Source organism: Micropterus salmoides, unplaced genomic scaffold, assembly GCF_014851395.1.
Source record: "Micropterus salmoides isolate LMB-PRFRI ecotype aquatic unplaced genomic scaffold, ASM1485139v1 Ms_hic_scaffold_4, whole genome shotgun sequence".
Classification (NCBI taxonomy): domain Eukaryota; kingdom Metazoa; phylum Chordata; class Actinopteri; order Centrarchiformes; family Centrarchidae; genus Micropterus; species Micropterus salmoides.
In genome coordinates this window covers 19,498,159-19,516,785 of record NW_024043372.1, presented here as the reverse complement: position 1 = coordinate 19,516,785, position 18,627 = coordinate 19,498,159, and the positions used below count along the sequence as shown (strand labels likewise).

Below are 18,627 nucleotides of genomic sequence, written 5' to 3'. Positions count from 1 at the left end.
TTGGAGACCAACTGGTAAAAAAATTCCAGACTTCTTTAAAGGAACAGATCGACATTTTGGGAAATGTTACGGTAATCTCTTTCTTGGAGAGAGTTACATGAGAAGAGCAATGTGAAGCTACAAAAAGCACCAGGTTTACTTATAGATTGAAGTCTTCACAGGCAGCACAATCAAAATGATTAATTGTCACATTTGTTTACTCCGTACAAATACGAAGTGTAAAAATTTTTACTTTTTATGAGGGGTTATGTTACTTTTCTTGGCCAGGTGCAGTGAGTCTTATTGTCATCGTCAAGTTGCAAGGCAACCAGTGGAGACTCCAGGCACTCCCTGCCAAGAAAGGGTTAGGGTTTTAATCCTTAAAAGTGTTAATTAGTGAGAGAGAGTGAGACTAGCTGTTTGCCCCTACATACTAAGTTAAGCTAACCAGCTACTGGCTCTCACTACAAATAGAGAGCCAAAGTCATGACATCACACTCGGCTTAGCATCTGTTACAGAGAGTTATATCAATTTTCAAATTTTTGCCCTCTGTGAAGAAAACGAATAATTGTATTTCCCAAAATGTCGAACTATTCCTTGAGAGTCGATAACTCACTTTATTCTCTCACTTTTTAAAAATCCTTTGCTAAGTGTCAGGGCAGTGCAGGATGTGAATTATGAAACTAGGTTTTGACAAAAGCATGTTCGACTCTCAGCAAAGTTTTTGGATTGTACAAGCTCTTTTTCATAGAATTAAAGCTGTACAGGGCAGAGAGAAGTTGGCCTTTGAGACTGAAAAACAACTTCATACACCCGGGAAAAGGGGGAAAAGAAAAGGTCTGCTGCCTCCTGCCTTTTCACACAGCAGGTGAGTTTTTTCCTTCAGATTTGAGTGGATGTGCTCGTTTGTTTCTGTGATTGGCAACCCAGAGGTGAGAGGTTTTAGAGTCGGCAGGGCTCACATAAGAGTCTGGCTGGACCCACTTGGTATGCTGCGGGCTCTCAAGGGGCAGAGAGGAAGGACGGGGGGCTTCGGTCTCTGCTAATCTAGTTGGCAGATGACTGACGTCTCCCTGTCCATCAAAGTGTGACCTGGGGCATACTTTTAATGAGATCCATTCCACATGACAGGCGCCACCTCTCCCTGGGCTGTCTGTCTAATCGCCTCCTCTGTTCCAATCAGGTTGCTGACTACATGTGTTGCTACTTTACGTACAGAGCAACTGTGTGTCTGTTTGTATGATGTGTGTGAGTGTGTTGAGGGTAAGCTGCTCTGTGTGTCTGTTAAAATGTCTCAGATTAAAAGGAAGTGATGTTGAGACCTCCAACAAAAACTGAATGAACGTGTCAAACTCAGCACCAGCCTGTCAACTGCTCCTGTCAGCAACCAGCCTTTGAGTACAATATTGTTTTCAGTAACAGCTCATTTTACTGGAAATGTGCTTGTCAACTTTGTATAACAGCACATGTTTATGTCCGTACAGCCAAGTACAAAACTCACACTGGAGATGCTGAACAGTTTACAGTGTGTAACAGCAAAAAATGTGCCCCACATTTGTGGAGGCGAGAGTATTTATTCAACAGTTGAATCTGTCAGCCTCGCTTTAGAGTGCATGTGCTAATGTGGAATTTATGTGCATAGGCCAACATCCATTATATGCCCAGAAGAAAACTGCTAGAGCATCTATGTTTTGGCTGAATGACTTGGCCTGTTGGTTTGTATCAGAAACACATCTTGCTGGGAGGTTGTGCAACCTCTGCCACATACTGTATCTATAAAAAAAAGTCCTCAGATTTGGAGAGACTGAGCCAGAAACACTGAAATACTACATATCCATACAAGCTAACAGAGGAAAGACACATGGGATCATGGATTCAGGCTCCTCCAGTATTGCCCAATTTTTTTTCAGTATTATTACACAGCTTGAAAGATGGTACCCATGTGGTCTGCTCTGTGTGAGTTGCACAAATGACAAATGGGCACAAACGGCACACAAACCCAGTCTCAGTCCACTTCATTAAAAAGGACAACAGCAGTAGATCTGAAAATAGAGGCAAACGATCTCTCAACTTCACAGAGAACAAGATGAGGTTAGCTTACTTTAGCTGGCAACTGCTGGCACAACTGGTTAAACTGAGGGCTCTGCTTCTTACTGCAGAATAAGGAGCCAGATGTAGAATTTTGCCAGTTTGACACGGAACGCAGTGATTAACCATACAACTGTCAACATATGGAAGTGTAATGTTAGTAAAGCAACTAGTATATAATAATTTAAAAGCATTTTTCACATCAATTTCAGTGTATATTAGAACAAACACAAATGACTGCTGTATGAGTGCTTTAACAAAACATTTTTTCTGTTTTGCTGCCAAACCTACATGAACCACAGCTTGATGAAAAAAGCCATAGTTTGAACATGACTGACTAACAATAGAACAATCCTGCCAGTAGAATTTTTGTGAAATGCGTGAGACTGATTGGTAACTCGAGTGATGGCAGGAGGGAATGCTGATGGGAAAGCAGACAGTGATAAGACTGAGGGACTTTCTTCTGGGATTGACTGGGGAGCCACCGACAGTTGTGACATCCCTCCAACAACATTTTCACAGTTAATTAAATTGCAAACTAAGCCACTGAGAAAGACATCGTTTAGAATATGTGCTTGATGTGCCATACTGTCTCCACACAACTTACTACAAGATCTTTTACAGCACAACTGCTGGGGGAAAGTCTGGTGACAGATGTTGAGGCTCTTTCTGCAGAGCTGAGAAAACTTGTCTAACAGGCCATTGTTAGATGTGTTTAAACAGAGTTTAAGCGTTACATAGAAAGTATTTCCTCTTGGCATTTCAAGTCACTATATCTGTATCAAGTGAACAACGCCACAGTCGTGAATGCTTTTGTCTTGTGTAAACGGTCCTGTCTGTCACTGCCTCCAGCTCTTCATCTGTGATACTTTAGAGTCCAGAGTTTGAAAAAAGATGGATTTCATTAACTTTAATTTAATTTAGGTGTATTCGGGCAACAGGCTGACAGTCTAGGCAGAGAGGGGAATCTGAAACAACTCTAGAGACAGAACTAAAAGAAATGTGGTACTGCGTTCTGCAGAAATTATCAGAAAAAAACACCAAGTAACCACATTTAGCATTTTGTTTGTTATTGTTGTTTTGGGGTGGTCCCATCATTCCTTTTTTCCTCTCACTTTCATGAGCATAGACACACACAAAATCTTTCACTGTTTTTCTCTTACTCACACAACTGTTTGGTTTCCATCTCTCCTATGTCATTTTGAATTCTCGAACCACCTGTTTCATGGCCTCATCAGAGCGAGTGATGACAGGAGGATGAGGTGGGGAGGAGGAGCGAGGGGAAGGGTGAAGGACAAGCGACTCGGCAAAGTCCAGCTAGAGTTGTAAAAGGAGCGTAAATTAAAGACAGGCCTCGTAAATATATATTTTAAACGCTGCATACTCAAAACTTTCAACAAGCACACACAATCCTGTCCTTGACGGTTGTAGACTGAAAACAAGACCAAGATTCTACCGCCATGCTAGCAGTTCTGTGAGGCTGTACATTAGTGCTTTGAGCTAACATCAGCATTCTCACAATGACGATGTTGTTTATCAAACATGTTTATCTTAGGTTACTGTGTTAGCATGCTAATGTTTGCTGATTAGCAATTAACACAAACTACTGGAACATTTAAAATTCTGACATGACAATAACACGAGATGAAAGGTCAGAGATCACCAATGTAATTAAAATTCGTCCTGAGTGGGACATGAATGGCAGTCCCTCCAATGGTCTGAAGGCCATCACACTCAGAACTACAAATGTTAACCTCACTGTGGCGCTCAGGGGATCACCAAAGTTATTAGAATTCCTCCTGTGGGAACGATGAATGTCTGTGCAAAATTTCATGTCAATCCATTCAATAATTTTTCAGGTATTTCAGCTTGGACTATAGTGGTGGCTCTTCAGATCTAGGGATTGCCATCCCACAATGCACAAACCTTCTTAATTGTTCTTATCCTTAGTTATATTTTACATTTGTTTCTTACCACACAAATCATAACAGAGGAAGGGGAAAGAAAATAAAGAGAAGAAGAAAAAGGAACAGGAGAAGGATGTCTGTGGTGGCGAGTAACACTTCTTTTCTTAATCTTTCTGTAGCTGAAAACAAAGAAAATGCAGGAAAACAAGCACTGAAATATTTCACAGAAAGAAAGTTACACATTGAGAAAGTTTTCACTAGCTTTAAAAAATTAAAGACTATGGCAAAAATTCCCATGTATTCCCCTATAAGACCACAGACTACATTAGACTGAGTTCAACTACAAAAGCTGACCACTTTTGAATGCAGAGAACAAAAGGCATAGTCATTTCCTTTTGCTGTCTTCAGTCTCTCCCTCTGTCCAGAGACCTGCGGCTGGTTGCCGATGAAGAATGACACTGACAGACCGGACCCTCAGGAGGCCCACGCTAACAACACTGCATGGGAAAACTATTACACAAATCCCCTCAACTAACCACAGGTAGCATGGCCGGGGCACCTTCAACCACAAAGTCATGCTAAATATAAAAACGCTGTTATTGCTTGCAGTACATTTTGCTATGCAGAACAAAAACACAAGGGGGAAAAAGAGCTGATGTAATGTAATACACGCTCTCCTCTGGTTGATACTGGTGGAGAGAATCCACCAGACAAGCAGGGGACAGGATCAGACCCTGTGGAGCCTGTTAGGAAACAGCTTTAATTCATACCAAATCATCCCACCACAGCTGCCCTCCTCCCTCTGTTCCCAGGCAGGAGACATGTGAGCCAGATACAATGAGACAAACTTGTGTCATTTAAAAAAGGCAGCTGTCCCATTTTTAGCTCCGCAAAGCTCCAGCTGAGTCATAGTCAGCTTCTGTGACAAAAGACTGAGGAACAAATACGAGCAGAAAAATCAGCCAAACACAGTGAGTTCTGGATGAGAAAAATATGCACGAAAAAAAGAGAGCCATTAATCTTAAGAATGCAGCTCAAAAGGGCATGTCATGTGTGTGTAATCAAAGGAAGAAAAGTACAAACTAAACAGAATTTACATTCTCAGCATAAATGTTTGGCTAATTCACTAACAAGTTATAAAGTCAGATTCCCTAGCAAGCTATAACATTTTCCTCAACACGTATTGACATTACAAAGAAACTTTTGTTTTAGTTTTACAGTGTCTTGACTATTTCACTGTAAAAGTCAACATTGCTAGCATCACACCAGGCCAACAAAAATAGCAAACATCCAAAGTATTTTTCTGGTTCGGGTTCACTCACTAACTAACAGCATGTGGTTTGAATGGGAAACTCCAAACGGGGGTGAATATCTCTCCTGCATTCAAAAATGTATTAAAAATAATAGACAAATATTGCTGTATTTATTACTGTGAGAGAAAACACAGAATTGTGGCTCTAATATTATAGTAACGACGCAGAACACCCTGAGCTGCTCCAACAAGACTGACGGCATTTGAGTTTTTCCATTCACTTAACTAATTTAATATACTGTATAACAGATGATAACTGTCACATGAAGATTTAAAGCTGCAGCGGTGATGATTTAGACTCCCTTAAAAGCAATTAAATGTTTATCTGAAGTTATATACAGTGGCGGTTATAGTGTACATATGGTATAAAAGCAAAATAAAACAGACAATGGCACAATATTAGCAATAAAATGTAACTATTTCCACCCTCAGGTGTCTGAAACAGCCAAAGTTTTCAGGGCCTGAATCAAGTTTTCTTCTCTGTCTGCCAGCTTTGCGATGGAGGTATGACTATGTGAAGTGCGGCGTTATCTTTTTCCCATTTAAATGCTAATGAGTGTGCTACAATACTAGTCAAAGCGCTGCAGAAACAGTGTGAATTTTTAATATCTTATCACACCAAAAGGTAACAGCTCTCCCAGTGAGGTGGAGGGATGAGTACATGTCCCCTCATTAAATTCTACACAAACGATGTGTCCCTCAGAGAGCGCTGAAGGCCATTCTCTGTGCCACGGCATCCTCAGCTGTCAGTGTGTGTGTGTGTGTGTGTGTGTGTGTGTGTGTGTGTGCGCACGCGTGTGTGTGCTGCTAGTGCACTGCGTGTGGTCAATTGTGTAAGGATGTGTGTGCACTCACATCTGTGCATGCATGCAGATGTGCGCAGCTATATGCGGGTGCACTTGTTTCTTCACCTCATCCGTAATGAACAGCTGTTAATTGCCTCCCCATCATGTGGTGGAGGCAGCAGACAGGGTTTAAGGTTGTCACAGCCTGTTAATAATTACTTTCCATGGCTGGTGGAGTCATTGATGGCAAAGGTTGGAGGGAAATTCATTGAATGTAATGAAACGCATTTAAGAGAATGACCTGTGCTCTTATACTGCCTAGATTTGTATTTCCCCACTGGCACCTGTTTCCCTGAAAACCACCAGTGTCTTCTAAGCACATGTTAATGTAGTTGTGAACCGAGTTGCAGTGGATAAATAAATGTAAAATGGTTCTCATGAACAATCCTCAGAGAACCCAATAAAAATGATAATAATAATATAATAATAATGACAATAATCTATGCAGCGATGCCTTCAAGTCCTCCAGGAAAATTACAACATTTTTAAATAGACATGTTCAACTTGGAGTCAAAGTCACATTGTTAAAACTGGCAGCAACAACATAACTTCTCAAGAGAAAGAAGAATAAAGTCTCCCACCAGCAGTATTCAAACCCAGATTTATAAACCTGGCATCTCCTCTGCAGAACAAAACGGCTTAACGTCACTTTTAAATGTGTTGCCTCTGTGTTCTGGCACCCGATGGTGATCTTTGGTTTCAATATTATCTTTCACATTTTACTCCTCAGATAGCTGCAAGAGAGAAAGCAATGCAAGAAGAAAAACTGGAAAGCATGAGGGACTTTTATGAAGGCGGGCGCTCCTCAAAGCCAGGATTCAATAATTGCTTTCCTCTTGTCTCACGCAAGTGACAGATGGTGAGGCCACCAGAGGCCTGAAGATGGGAATAATATTGTTGATTAAAAAGAAATATAGGAAACAACATGCAGCTGTTGGCTACAAGACAGAGGAGGGAAGACTAAAAGAAAGAGGAAAGAGAGAAAACAGGAATAGATGGCGCTGGGAAACAAAAAGAAGTACCAGTAATGACACAATTAAACTTGGCTGGTCCACACACATTTTGATTGGAGGCTGTTTGAACTGCTGATATGTGAAGTTTGGGGAAAGAGATTTTATTGTTTGACTGATTTATTCTTGGTGAGTCCTGGGGGATTTGGAGTTGTGTTCCAGATATTTATGAAAGTTGTTATTTATTTGGCTGTGTCTGGTGCTCAGACCACCCTTCAAACATGAACGCCCACCTGCATATGTTAAGCTGTGTGCCTCTTTGTGTTTGTGTGTGAGAAAAAAAAAGAGTGATGATGATTTTTCAAGACGGTCCCAAGATTCAGATGGTCTGAAACATATCAATATCTCCTGCCTTGTGTGCATGAGCTCGTAAGTGTGGGGGTAATTGTTTCCCAGAGCTCTTTGCTGGTATCAAGGGAAATTTAACACTTTTAATGGCAAATGCTGATGCTGAGCTCTCTTCTTTCCTCTGCTACCAGCATCAAAGCCTGGAGTCACACTGCGAAGACTCTTTTGCATAGACTAATGTAGTAATTGTCTTTCCAAGACATCTTTCAAAGGACAGAAAACTCAAAGTCACAGCCAGATATCCGGATTTTTTATTTCACATTTAGCATGAAGGTGCCTTTTCTTTACCAATCCAGTTTATTCATTTATTCCCCTGAACACAAAGGTTAGAAAAAGAAGGAAAGTTTATAGTATATACCACCCAGTCAGTTAGCTGTGGTGCAGGTTTTATGGTTTGTCACTGTAACATTATCTTTCCTGTGAACTAAAAAACACAATGGAAACAGCTCTACAGCCATGATTCAATGAAAGAAAGTCTTTACATCCTCGAAATTCCTCTCTGATTTTAGACAATTCTGCAATAGTAAAGTCCCTAAGACTGCATGAAACTGCAGCTACTGTATTTATCATTTATGGAATAATAAGCATGCACACTGGGCATCAGCTGCATTGTGCATTGACTGGATGAGAAGTAAAATAAGCCGGTGCGATCAGGGGAGGGATCGAGTGAGATTAAAAGATTTAAGGCTCCATTTGCCCATGAATATCTGATGCCTATCTGAGGCTAGAGTCAGTGATCCTCTGTCAGGTCGTCGAGGTGTCGGAGGAAATCTACCTTATCAGCATCTGGCCACTTTTCAACTGTTTCTTATGTGAACGTGCGGCCACATTCCTGTTGTGCTGGAGAGTTATGCAGCAGCTGTTGGCATCAAATGAAAGTTGCTTGTTCTCATGTTAAATCATTGGAGGCTTGGTTTTTCTTTCTTCTACGCCTGAGTCAAACTCAAAAGTGATTAATTGTTTATTCAAAAAGCAAACACTATTCCACGCTGTGAGACTGCCAAAACCAGCAGATACTGAACAATTGTTTGGCACAGAGCTGGCATCTGAAAGCTTCTCAGCACAACTCGATGTTGGCTCCAGTCAGCAACTTAAAATCAGTAGCTGGCAGTCACAGGCTAATCAAGTTGTGAAATGACCTCAGTCCTATTTTGATACTCAAGCAGCCATGTAAAAAGAGCTTCCTCTGGACATTCAAAAGAAAAGCTCTCCCTCTAAAATAAACTTCACCCATAGAACTGAAGCATCTGAGTTCAGCATTTAAGACCTTATTGTTGGTTGTAGGTTGCATGGTTGTGAATATTGCCTCTCTCAGATGAAATAAAGCCTATATCACATTAACACAAGTTCCCATGTGTACTATAAAACAAGCATGTGGATTTTGCATTATTTATTCTGCAATAAAGCCATTAGGACATTTATTTTTGGAAACCTGGAAAAAATAAAAACACAAATTTCATCTGAATATATTGGAGATGTGATATAATGATTACCGGTCAGTGGGAAATAGGGTAAGACCCTTAGGAGGCATGCGCAATTATACGTTGCCAAACGCGTTTAAAGAAATTTAAAGGATATTTAAATACAAAATGTTAAAATTTTTAATGGGCATATATTTATTATTTTATTGTAGCAGAACATTTTGCACAACTCCTCCTAATGCTGAAGGGAGCACGACATCTCTACATCTCCTCCAGCTGCCCAATACCCCACTTGTAGCCTACAGCGTGTTCTTCGTCATTTTAATTGAGTTTACCTCTGTAGGTCCTCTGGAGTGCAAAACGATGCAGAGCAGACTTGTTTTGTGCTAGATTTTGGGGAGGGGCAGGGCGCACTGATGCTAAGGTAGGTTCCCTCCCCCATGGGTGTGTCCACTGCCGGGAGACCTCAGTCTATCCACCTGCAGAAGCCGCTTCCCCGCACTACTCACTTGAGCGCCGCTACGCACGGTTGAACCTCCTCTCCGCCACTCATGTCTCAAGACACAACTCTTTGTTTCTAACCTCCTTCAGTGGAAAATACAGCATCTGTTGATGCGATTTAGAGATCACTTCAAGTTAAGGCGGCCGCGTCAAGTTAATTTAAATCCAAGCTTTGTTTGGCTCTGGGATAATCGTGCAGGATCTGCGGCGGATACACTCGTACTCCTGCGTGCGGACAGACAGAGGAGCTCAAAGGATCTGGGTGGATGGTTTTAAATGTTGGCCAGCTTTATCACAATATTCACTGGACGTAACTAGAAGGTAGGTCATAATGCAAGTTCTGTTTTGATACATGACAAGTCCAAATTAATTATTTGTGTTGAGACAGATGTGCTGATAAATCAGTAGCCACATTTGGTGGAGTCGCGCCAAAGGAGTGATGCCTTCGCTGCATGTGCAAGACAGGCGGCTCTAATATATGAGATTTATTTTAAAAGTTCTGTCAAATAATTTTGTCCTAAATATGTGGACTAGTTTATTTTAAGCAACAGACCTCAGTTCGCTTAAGCCTATTCATGTTTTTGCTGTCTTGTCTGGCGCGTAGGAGGTAGTTTTAAATTAATACTCAAATACAAATTTCAAATACTGCAAGAGCCAAGATCAGTAGCGTGTGTGTGTGTGTGTGTGTGTGTGTGTGTGTGTGTGTGTGTGTGTGTTCGGTGTACAACGTGAGTTCTGAGGCACTGAAAGTTTTCGCAGCATGTGATGCTGTATCTTAAAGATCTGCTATTCCCAGTGGTCGAGTGTATGTAACTGGTGCTGCTACTTTTCACAATTTAAAGGCCCGACTACTGTCATAAATGACACGTGGTTCATGTTCATGTCCTCATAACTCACAGCCCTGTCGTGCTTTATTTTGGTTAACGGATCTGCTTTGGAGTTCTGCCTTTGGGCTCAATGTGGAACTTGATCTTAAACCCTAACTGACAGTTTGACCTCAGACTCATATCCACGTTTACGAGTAGATCAGTGCCATGCATGGATAATTACAATAAAACACCAGGGCTAAAGTTGTTTAATTGTCTCCAAACGTGGCACAGATATTTCTTTCTGCAGGTTTCGTGTGTGTGTGTGTAATCGTCTGTACACTGATAACTTCTGAGTCTCCAGATCCTTTTATGGGGATATTATTAACTTCGGCTCCCTTTGTGGCGGGTTAACAGCACGTTGATGGCGCTAATTTATTTGTGAACACTGACAGTGCGCGCGCCAGGCTATACTTGTATACTACTGGTGGAGTTCAGCTCTTGCTGTATAATGTGTAATAATAATTATTGCCCATCCATTTGCCGCATTCAGAAACACGTTTTGGTCATGTATCCTATTTATGAAAAGTGAGGGTCTGCAGAGAGTGGGGAGGTGCAGGCAGGAAGGAGACTCCTTCCATTCAGACTGTTGCCCTTACAACACACAGAGAAGCAGCAGGCAAGAATAACTGTGGGTGGTTATGAAAGTCACAATAATATGACAGATTCATCTTAATAATCCAGTAGCAATGATGATTAATACATTTTTTCCAGGATTCTCCATCCCTCAGGTTTATGGTTCAGGTTAAGTTACTGTCTATATTGCACACCATGCATGCATGGGTAATCAAAATGCTTAAGATTTTAAGCATTTTAATTCCCCATGCATGCACAGCAAATATAGAAGCATATATAAAACAGATTTGAGTTTTTCAGCTTTCAGCTCAGTCCCTGCTTAATTTTCTGTCTTGTCAGTGTATGACTTCAGTAAAAGCATAAGAAAACAAACTGGTTTATAATTACTCTTGGACTCTCCTTTTCCTCTGTTAACAAACAGGAGGACAATGTTGTGGGACAAACTGTGCTGGCTACTGGCCCTGCTGGCCCTATCGTCTGGGGGGCTGCCCCCCTCCAACGAGCCCCTCTCTGCTCCCAGGATCTTCCTGTCCTTCAAAGGTAAGGCACTCACAATACTGCTGTGTCTGTGACCCAGTTTGTTACTTCTGTGTTTCTCTACAGACATGCAGATGCGATCACTGGTGTAATAGTCACTAATGTCACCAGTCTTTTATTTATGGTCTTGTTCAATAACTGGAATGGGTAAACTATTGGCACTAGATGAATTCAGGGCTTGGCGAGCCTGGCATTTACTCCTTCACTGCCTAACAGAGAGCTTGATTGTGTGTTGTGTGAGAGAGGCGTGATGAGAGGGGTGAGGAGATGTGCTGCTGATTGTCCTGACTATTCAGGGCCAGAGAATATGTCTTCATTTAATCGCCTGGCTGTTATTAGTTCCCCAAACAGGCCTTTGTGTGACCTCGGCTCCCTTCTGAAATCAAGTCAGATTTAACACTTGGCTGGGCACACAGTCAGGGTGCAGATCCAGCATGTTATGAATGTTTGCCGGTGCCACATGAGACCCTGTGCGTGTGTTGAACTGTCCTGTTAAAATAAGGTCTCAGTGGTGCAGTCTCCGGTGCTTTGTCATTCCAGCGCCAGCATAGTCATCGTGTCCATGCAAAGCTCTCAAGGTTTGATAGTATCTGCCTCTGAAGTAGACTTTAATAAGCATCTGATGAGTCCCGATCCCTGTCACACCACACTTTAGATCTCAGCTCTGTGCCGAGTTTGAACAGAACACTGAATGGGAAGTGGAGGTTTCGCACCTCCAGCAAATCACGGCACTGAAATCACATATTATAAACGAGTACTTGTTTGGTGTAACTTCATGTCCTGGCCTTTTGCTAAGCTGATGAAAACTTTAAACTGAAGTGCTTTGTCAATGAAGATCTGTGCACTCTCACTTGCTCCGCCTTGCTCCAATATTTTGCTTACCTGTTTGTTTTCTCTCTCTTCATCCCTCAATCCCATCCCCTTCTCTCCGTCCCTAATCAAGTTGGATTTCACACTCCACTAGTCTCACATTTACTTGGTAGAAAGGAGTTCATCTATTTTCTTCTTCTTTTTTTTTTAATTGAGTTCCTTTTTGTTTTTAATTAGTTTTGGAGGTTACTTTATGCCTCACAGAGCAACTTCAGATAGCTGGAGACTAGAAATGCACCTAAGCTGTGCATTCCCTAATTGTATTGGTTTTGCGCCGTACTGCTGGGAATAGCTCTGTAATGTGCTTTTATTAATTTTTTATGTGTCAGTGTACTTAACCAAATAATTGGCTTTTGGTTTCATGATATCTGTCTAGTGCTGGCATACAAATTTGTTGTAATAAGTACCTTCTGATAACATAATCCAGCTAATTTTTTAATAAGTAGTCTTCAATTTGGTGATAAAACAAAACAAGGAGAAAAGCTACAAATATAGCAGCTAATAGAATTTGTTTTTGTGTTTTGCTGTGTGGTTGAATTAGCTTCTGTCTGTGACCTATAGCCTCACATGTTTATCCATAAAGGTTACACACTATCACTTCCCACTGAATATTTGCATTTTATAAAGCTTGTAGAAAAGGCTTTGCTGCTTTTGGCTGAAATCCAAGACTTTAACACGAGGGAACCAATACGTTGTCTTTGCTTTTCAAATATTTACCCTCTATCAAAGCAACAGACAATGGGTCACATACACAGATACACACATGTGTCTCTGAACATCTTGTATGGCATATATACAGTATTCATACTGCATTTCAGTGTGACCGTCTGTTATAAACACATTGAAATTCCATTCTGCATAAATTAATCTCTGCTTTTCAGCTGAGTTTATTTTGTACTGAGATACAGGTACGCCAGTTTTCCTGAAACTATGAATAACCCCTGAACTTTGGTAATTTGAATTGTAAATAGAATACAGATTAATAGTATGCGTTTGTTGAATGTTCATTCTTGTTCAACATTTAAGCTCCATGTCTGCAAGACCCTTAAATAAAAAAGAACAATCCAGTATCTACATCTTCTGCGCCAGATCTCTTAAAACAAAGGTTCACAATGTAAACATCCATAAGAAACCTAAGCTGATAATTTTGTCTTTTGAGGTTCCTAAAGCAGCTACTGAGTGTGTTTGTGCAAGCTGAGTTATTAACTGTGATAAGGACCAAGAGAGCAAACAGAGGCTAAGACCAAAGGAATGTCCATTCAAAGCTCGCAGGGATAGGTCATCAAGCCCAACTTCAGAAGAGTTGAAAAATAGCACACACACGCACGCACGCACGCACGCACGCACGCACGCACGCACGCACGCACACACTTAAAAAATACCAGGCTGCAATGCGTTTCTCAAATTAAACATTGTGTGTTTTCCAAAAAATGTAGAATTTAACGCAGCCGCATCATGCTATATTCTGCACTGTAACTTTTTGTCAGTCGTACATTAATTATTAATATAGTTGAGGTTATGAAAATAACATTTTCAAATGAAAGTGCCAGTTACTGGATGTACTGATGATATTACTAAAACAAAAGGTTATGTAGGTGTATTCTCTCGTAAGAGACTGAACGAGGCTGGCTCAGATCAGCTGCTGAGAACTCCTATATTTACTTTTAAACAAGGTCTGTAATCTCATGCTATTTTAGTGCGCAAGGGGTTATGACCCTTCAAACAGAAGCCAGTCACACACCCGAGGTTAACTGCCCTCAAACTGTGGGAGAATGGCACCATATTAACAAGTAATAGCTTGTTAGGCTTATCCTCTGGCCCATTTGAAAGTGTTTAACGTTGTTTTTCTTCGGCTTCTTTAGTCCTCGGTGGAACACCTGGGTACAAGGTTAGCTCTGGGAAGAAAGCCAGACAAAGCCAGGCAGTCCTGTAATTGGACTAATTCTCAGGGACAATGTTAAGGTTACTCTAGCCTTTGTGCTTCCCCGACAGTCTTTTTGTTCCACGTAATGGGTCGATGATTGTCACGCCTGAACAAAGGCTTCACTATCGGCTCATCTCTCCCAGTTTTCTGGGTTAAGATCAGAAAATGGCGAGATGCCCTCCACCTCTTTATTCTTTGAATAATTAGGAGCTGCTACTGAGTTTGAACTACTCTTGTTCTATTTCTGGCTTTGCAACAATAGACACACAATTGTGTGTGTGTGATGTGATGTGATGTGATGTGATATATATATATATATATATATATATATATATATATATATATATATATATATTACAGTACACGAGAAGAGCCCTTTGTCAGTGTGACGTTCCTCTGTGTAGGTGGTCCTGTACTGTTGGTGTCCTTTTGACTTCTCTGGTGAAACACCACCTTTTCCACAGGTTGTTAGGATACCAAAGCGGAGAGTTTATCTCCTTGTACCTCTCACAGCCTATTTTCATGTGTGTGTCATATACTAGTCTAGCTGCTTCAGTTGTCTTGATCCGTCTCCTTCAAACAAAGGTGAACCGGCTGTATATAACCAGCTACTGATTGGTTGATCATCAGGGAAATGGCAAAAGTTGTTCTCACAACCCAGAAACCTTCCTGCGCTTTGGCTACAAAAGTAATGTCATTAATTAGCTACATTATCAGGGCACATTACACATATAGTGCATTCTATTACATTTGTGAAACATAATGAGACATGCAGTGAAACCTACTTGGCAAATTGTCACAATTTAATAAACAATTTTGTGATAAATAATTAAATTGGTATTAAACAATGATAATATTAATCACTTATAGTGTGAGGTGCTTGTGTTATTGCTTTGCCTGATGAACATGCCCAAACATGGGGGGGAACAGAGACAACATTGTTGTATAGTTTAAATTAGGATTTTTTTATGGCCATTTTTTTTCTATTGTTTTTCTTTCAAGGGGTTTTCCTGATCCCAAAGAAGAAAGAGTCAGGCATGCATCTTTACATTTATGTAACATGCCATTTCCATCACAATACTTTACAATACTTTCACAGTAATAATCATTTTCATTCTTCTTTGATTTCTTAGAGCCATGGAGTTCAAGAACATACTTGATTTCCATCATCCATTAGTGCTTCCACCTGTGCATGTTTTCTTCTTTCCCAGCAGATAATCATCATTGGTACATGAGTGTAGCAAGTTTGCCCCAGCCTTTTACCGTCCCTCTTCTACATGCATTCCAATTCTGAGAAAATTATGGATGGCAGAAGGTTATTCTAAATGTCTTTTGGTCACGTTGCAGCTCATTTATACAGAGCACTTGGAGGTAATTTGCTCTCTTTGTGTGCATTACGCATGCAACATTGTACCTGTTGGCAACAGTCTGTAGTCCAAAAATCCCTCCCTTCCCTATTATCTCCATTAGAGAATGTCAAGGCACTGAAAAGATTTTCACGGAGTAATGTGTGGTGGCTGTGGCACGCAAGCCTGCAGCAATTATTACAATACTTTGCTACTTTCTCTCAAGAGATGTTGCTGGTGGAGGAGGGGAGGGGGGTAGTGCATCCCAGCAACCTCTGCTCTGCGGGATGCATGCTGTCAAACTATGATTATTCAGGAGAGAAAAACAGAAGGTGACAGCTCCAGTGCTAAATATAGTGTCCTTTCTGTCTCCCTGCCTCGTCGTCGTCCTCCTCTGCCTTTACTCTATACACTCACACCCTCTGTATTTGCTTGTTGATAAGAGGCTGGCAGTGTGAGGTGAGGGAGGAGAGCACCCAGTATGCCGCCCACAGTGGGAGCAAACTGTTTTAGCACACCGAAAAGGTGATAGGGGAGAGGAGCGGCCTCTGAAGTGCCCAGACTTTCCTTGAGAGGAGGGCATGATGGTGAGGGAGCAGGGGAATGTATGAGGGAGGAGTGGGTGGACATGTGCAACTGAGGGCACAGAAAGGTTTTGCATAACATCTCAGCAAACATGCAGTAAGTGCAGTGCTAACTCAGATCGCAGGCTTGAAAGGGAATAATGTGTCTCTATTGTGTAGCCCTTTTTAGTAATTTTCACTCAATGTGTTGCTGGCTCCCCACCCTTTAATGATGTCACAGAGACAAATACACATACAAATCATTGCTCCCTGTGAAAAGCTCCAGATTGAAAACAGTTTGCTGTAATTTGAATATTTCTAGACAACCTGGCAAGCAGAGACCATGCCTAAGCACTTATTAATGCTGGAATCTCCTCCCCTGTGGTGATAAAAATGCACGACATCCAAATGAAACCATAATCATTCTTCTATTTATTATTCCAGTCTTTAGCTATTAGGCATTTTAATCACAGTTTTAATTATTTGTACTGGGGAGGAGCAGATCTACTCATCCTGCTTCCTCAGAAAAAGCTTCCTCTGTGAGATGCAGTGAAGCTCCAAACAAACCATGCCTGTGTACTTTTGGGGAGAAACAATTAAGGTTGTTTGTAGAAGTTTTGGCGCAGGACTAGAGCTGAAACTTAAACTTTTTGAGTCACAAGAGTGTGGCGTAGAGAATGACATACATACTAATATAATATTAGGGAGCTGCCAACAGACTTCATTAGTTTTACTGTTGGCATGAGTAACAGATTATTCATCAAATTCATTTTCTGGGTTTTAATAACTTTGTATTTTTATGCACATGTGCTTCCTGGGAAGTTTTATTTTGTCACAACTCAGGTGACCAACAAAGTACATGATATACAACTACATCTTTTGTACTGATGATGGAGAGTTTAATTCCCATCCACAGTCACCTAAATTTGTCTGTGAAAAAATAGATCAGGACTTTTACTTTACGAACGTCGGATGGTATAGCTTATACTACTTATGAAACTATGTACCAATTAAAGGTTTCCAGGAGTTTTCTTAGTAGGTGATACTTTGGCAGGCTTGATAAATAGCCCTTTCAGCTCTCTCTCTCTGCTGTGTAGAAAGGGGGTGTGTATGTTTGTGTGATAGTGCGTGCTTGACTACATCCTTGGTTTTTGTTTGTGTCTCTTGGTTCCTGCAGCAGCCAATTTTTTAGATGGAAATGTGGCAGACAGGATAAAAATAGTTGTAAGCTACAGTGGTACATCAGACCGATGTCATTTTTTTTTCCTCACGTTTGAGGAACTTGATTAGATTGGCTTGTGTAGTCGAAGTGGTTAGTGAAGGCTTTGTAATTGTTTCCCGTCTGCCCTCTGAGCACTTTAGAGCTCCCATAATTCTTGAGGTGCGATTTTAATCATTATTAGAGGCAAATTATTATGCAGGCTGTGATCAGTCTCACCACCTGCAGAAGAAGAGCGGGAGGGCCAGGGAGTTGAAGAGGACAACAGTTATTGTTGTTAGAGACAAAATTGGTAACGGCTTTTACAGAAGGTGGTTTTCTTAAGATTCAAAGTCACAGGAGAAAATGGGAGAGAGTCTTTTAATATTCATGTCAAGTCCATGTGGTTATGTCTGCGTTGTTTGTGTGTGTGTGTGAGTGCTCACATACTTGCAGAGCTTCTGTAAAGAGCTATATATGACACTGCTTTGGTTTGGTTGCCATAGCAGCATCTACCTGTCACTCCTCACAAACCGAATCGGGTTCAAATGATTCTCTCCACAGAGGAGAGGTGGGATGTAATCACAGTGTTGTGCTTATTTCCCCTGATGTCTGCTGTCTCGTCTGCTCTCAGGAAATCCTGAAGTGAAGCAGCGTTGAGGCTTCAAGGCTTAGTTAAGACGAATGAGACAACACATTTGCTAAAACAATAGGCTTTGATAAGGCTGTGGTGTAACCTTGTTGAAGTTGTCGGGGAACGTTGGAGAGTTTGGTGAGCAAATAAACGAAGGATTAGCTTCTCCTTGTCGAGGCTCCACCCATCTGGACGTGCTCTCCAGATGTGGCTAAGGTGTGGGGTTGGGTTTGCAGCCCGGACTGAAATTAAGGAGACAGCGGGTCAAGGGCACCTCTCAGAGCTTGTTTACTCAGACAGCTATCATTCATTATCATTTGTCTGTCAGTGTTGGGATCCTGTTACTCCAGTGCAATTGACCTCATTCATATGGTGGCAATTGTGAACACTTGGTTTGGGAAACCACTCAGTCATATATAGCTACATATAGTGTGTGTGTGTGTGTGTGTGTGTGTGTGTGTGTGTGTAAAGTTACTTTAACACATATGAGGACCTCTTGCAAAGGTACTTTTGTTATAGAGTAGTCTACAAGGTAAAATGTAATGTCATTCTCTCCATATACAATAGTCAGTATGCACAGGGATGAAATTCTGATACAACAATAAAACAGAAATCACTTGCTCTATCCACTAATTAATTATACAAGCAATAATACGAAGCATTTGCTGTTTCCAACTTCTCAAACACTGGGATTTGTTGTG

At 41.1% G+C, this 18,627-nt stretch overlaps 1 protein-coding gene across 1 annotated transcript in view; it reads left to right on the top strand.

Moving 5' to 3' along the window:
• The first annotated feature begins 9,403 nt into the window (after window positions 1-9,403).
• Window positions 9,404-18,627, top strand: part of sema3fa (sema domain, immunoglobulin domain (Ig), short basic domain, secreted, (semaphorin) 3Fa) — a 54,234-nt gene continuing 45,010 nt past the window's right edge. The window contains exons 1-2 of the mRNA XM_038697074.1: window positions 9,404-9,733; window positions 11,276-11,394. Of these exons, the coding sequence (XP_038553002.1) occupies window positions 11,283-11,394 (112 nt within the window). The 5' untranslated portion in view covers window positions 9,404-9,733; window positions 11,276-11,282. The remainder of the gene's footprint in view (window positions 9,734-11,275; window positions 11,395-18,627) is intronic.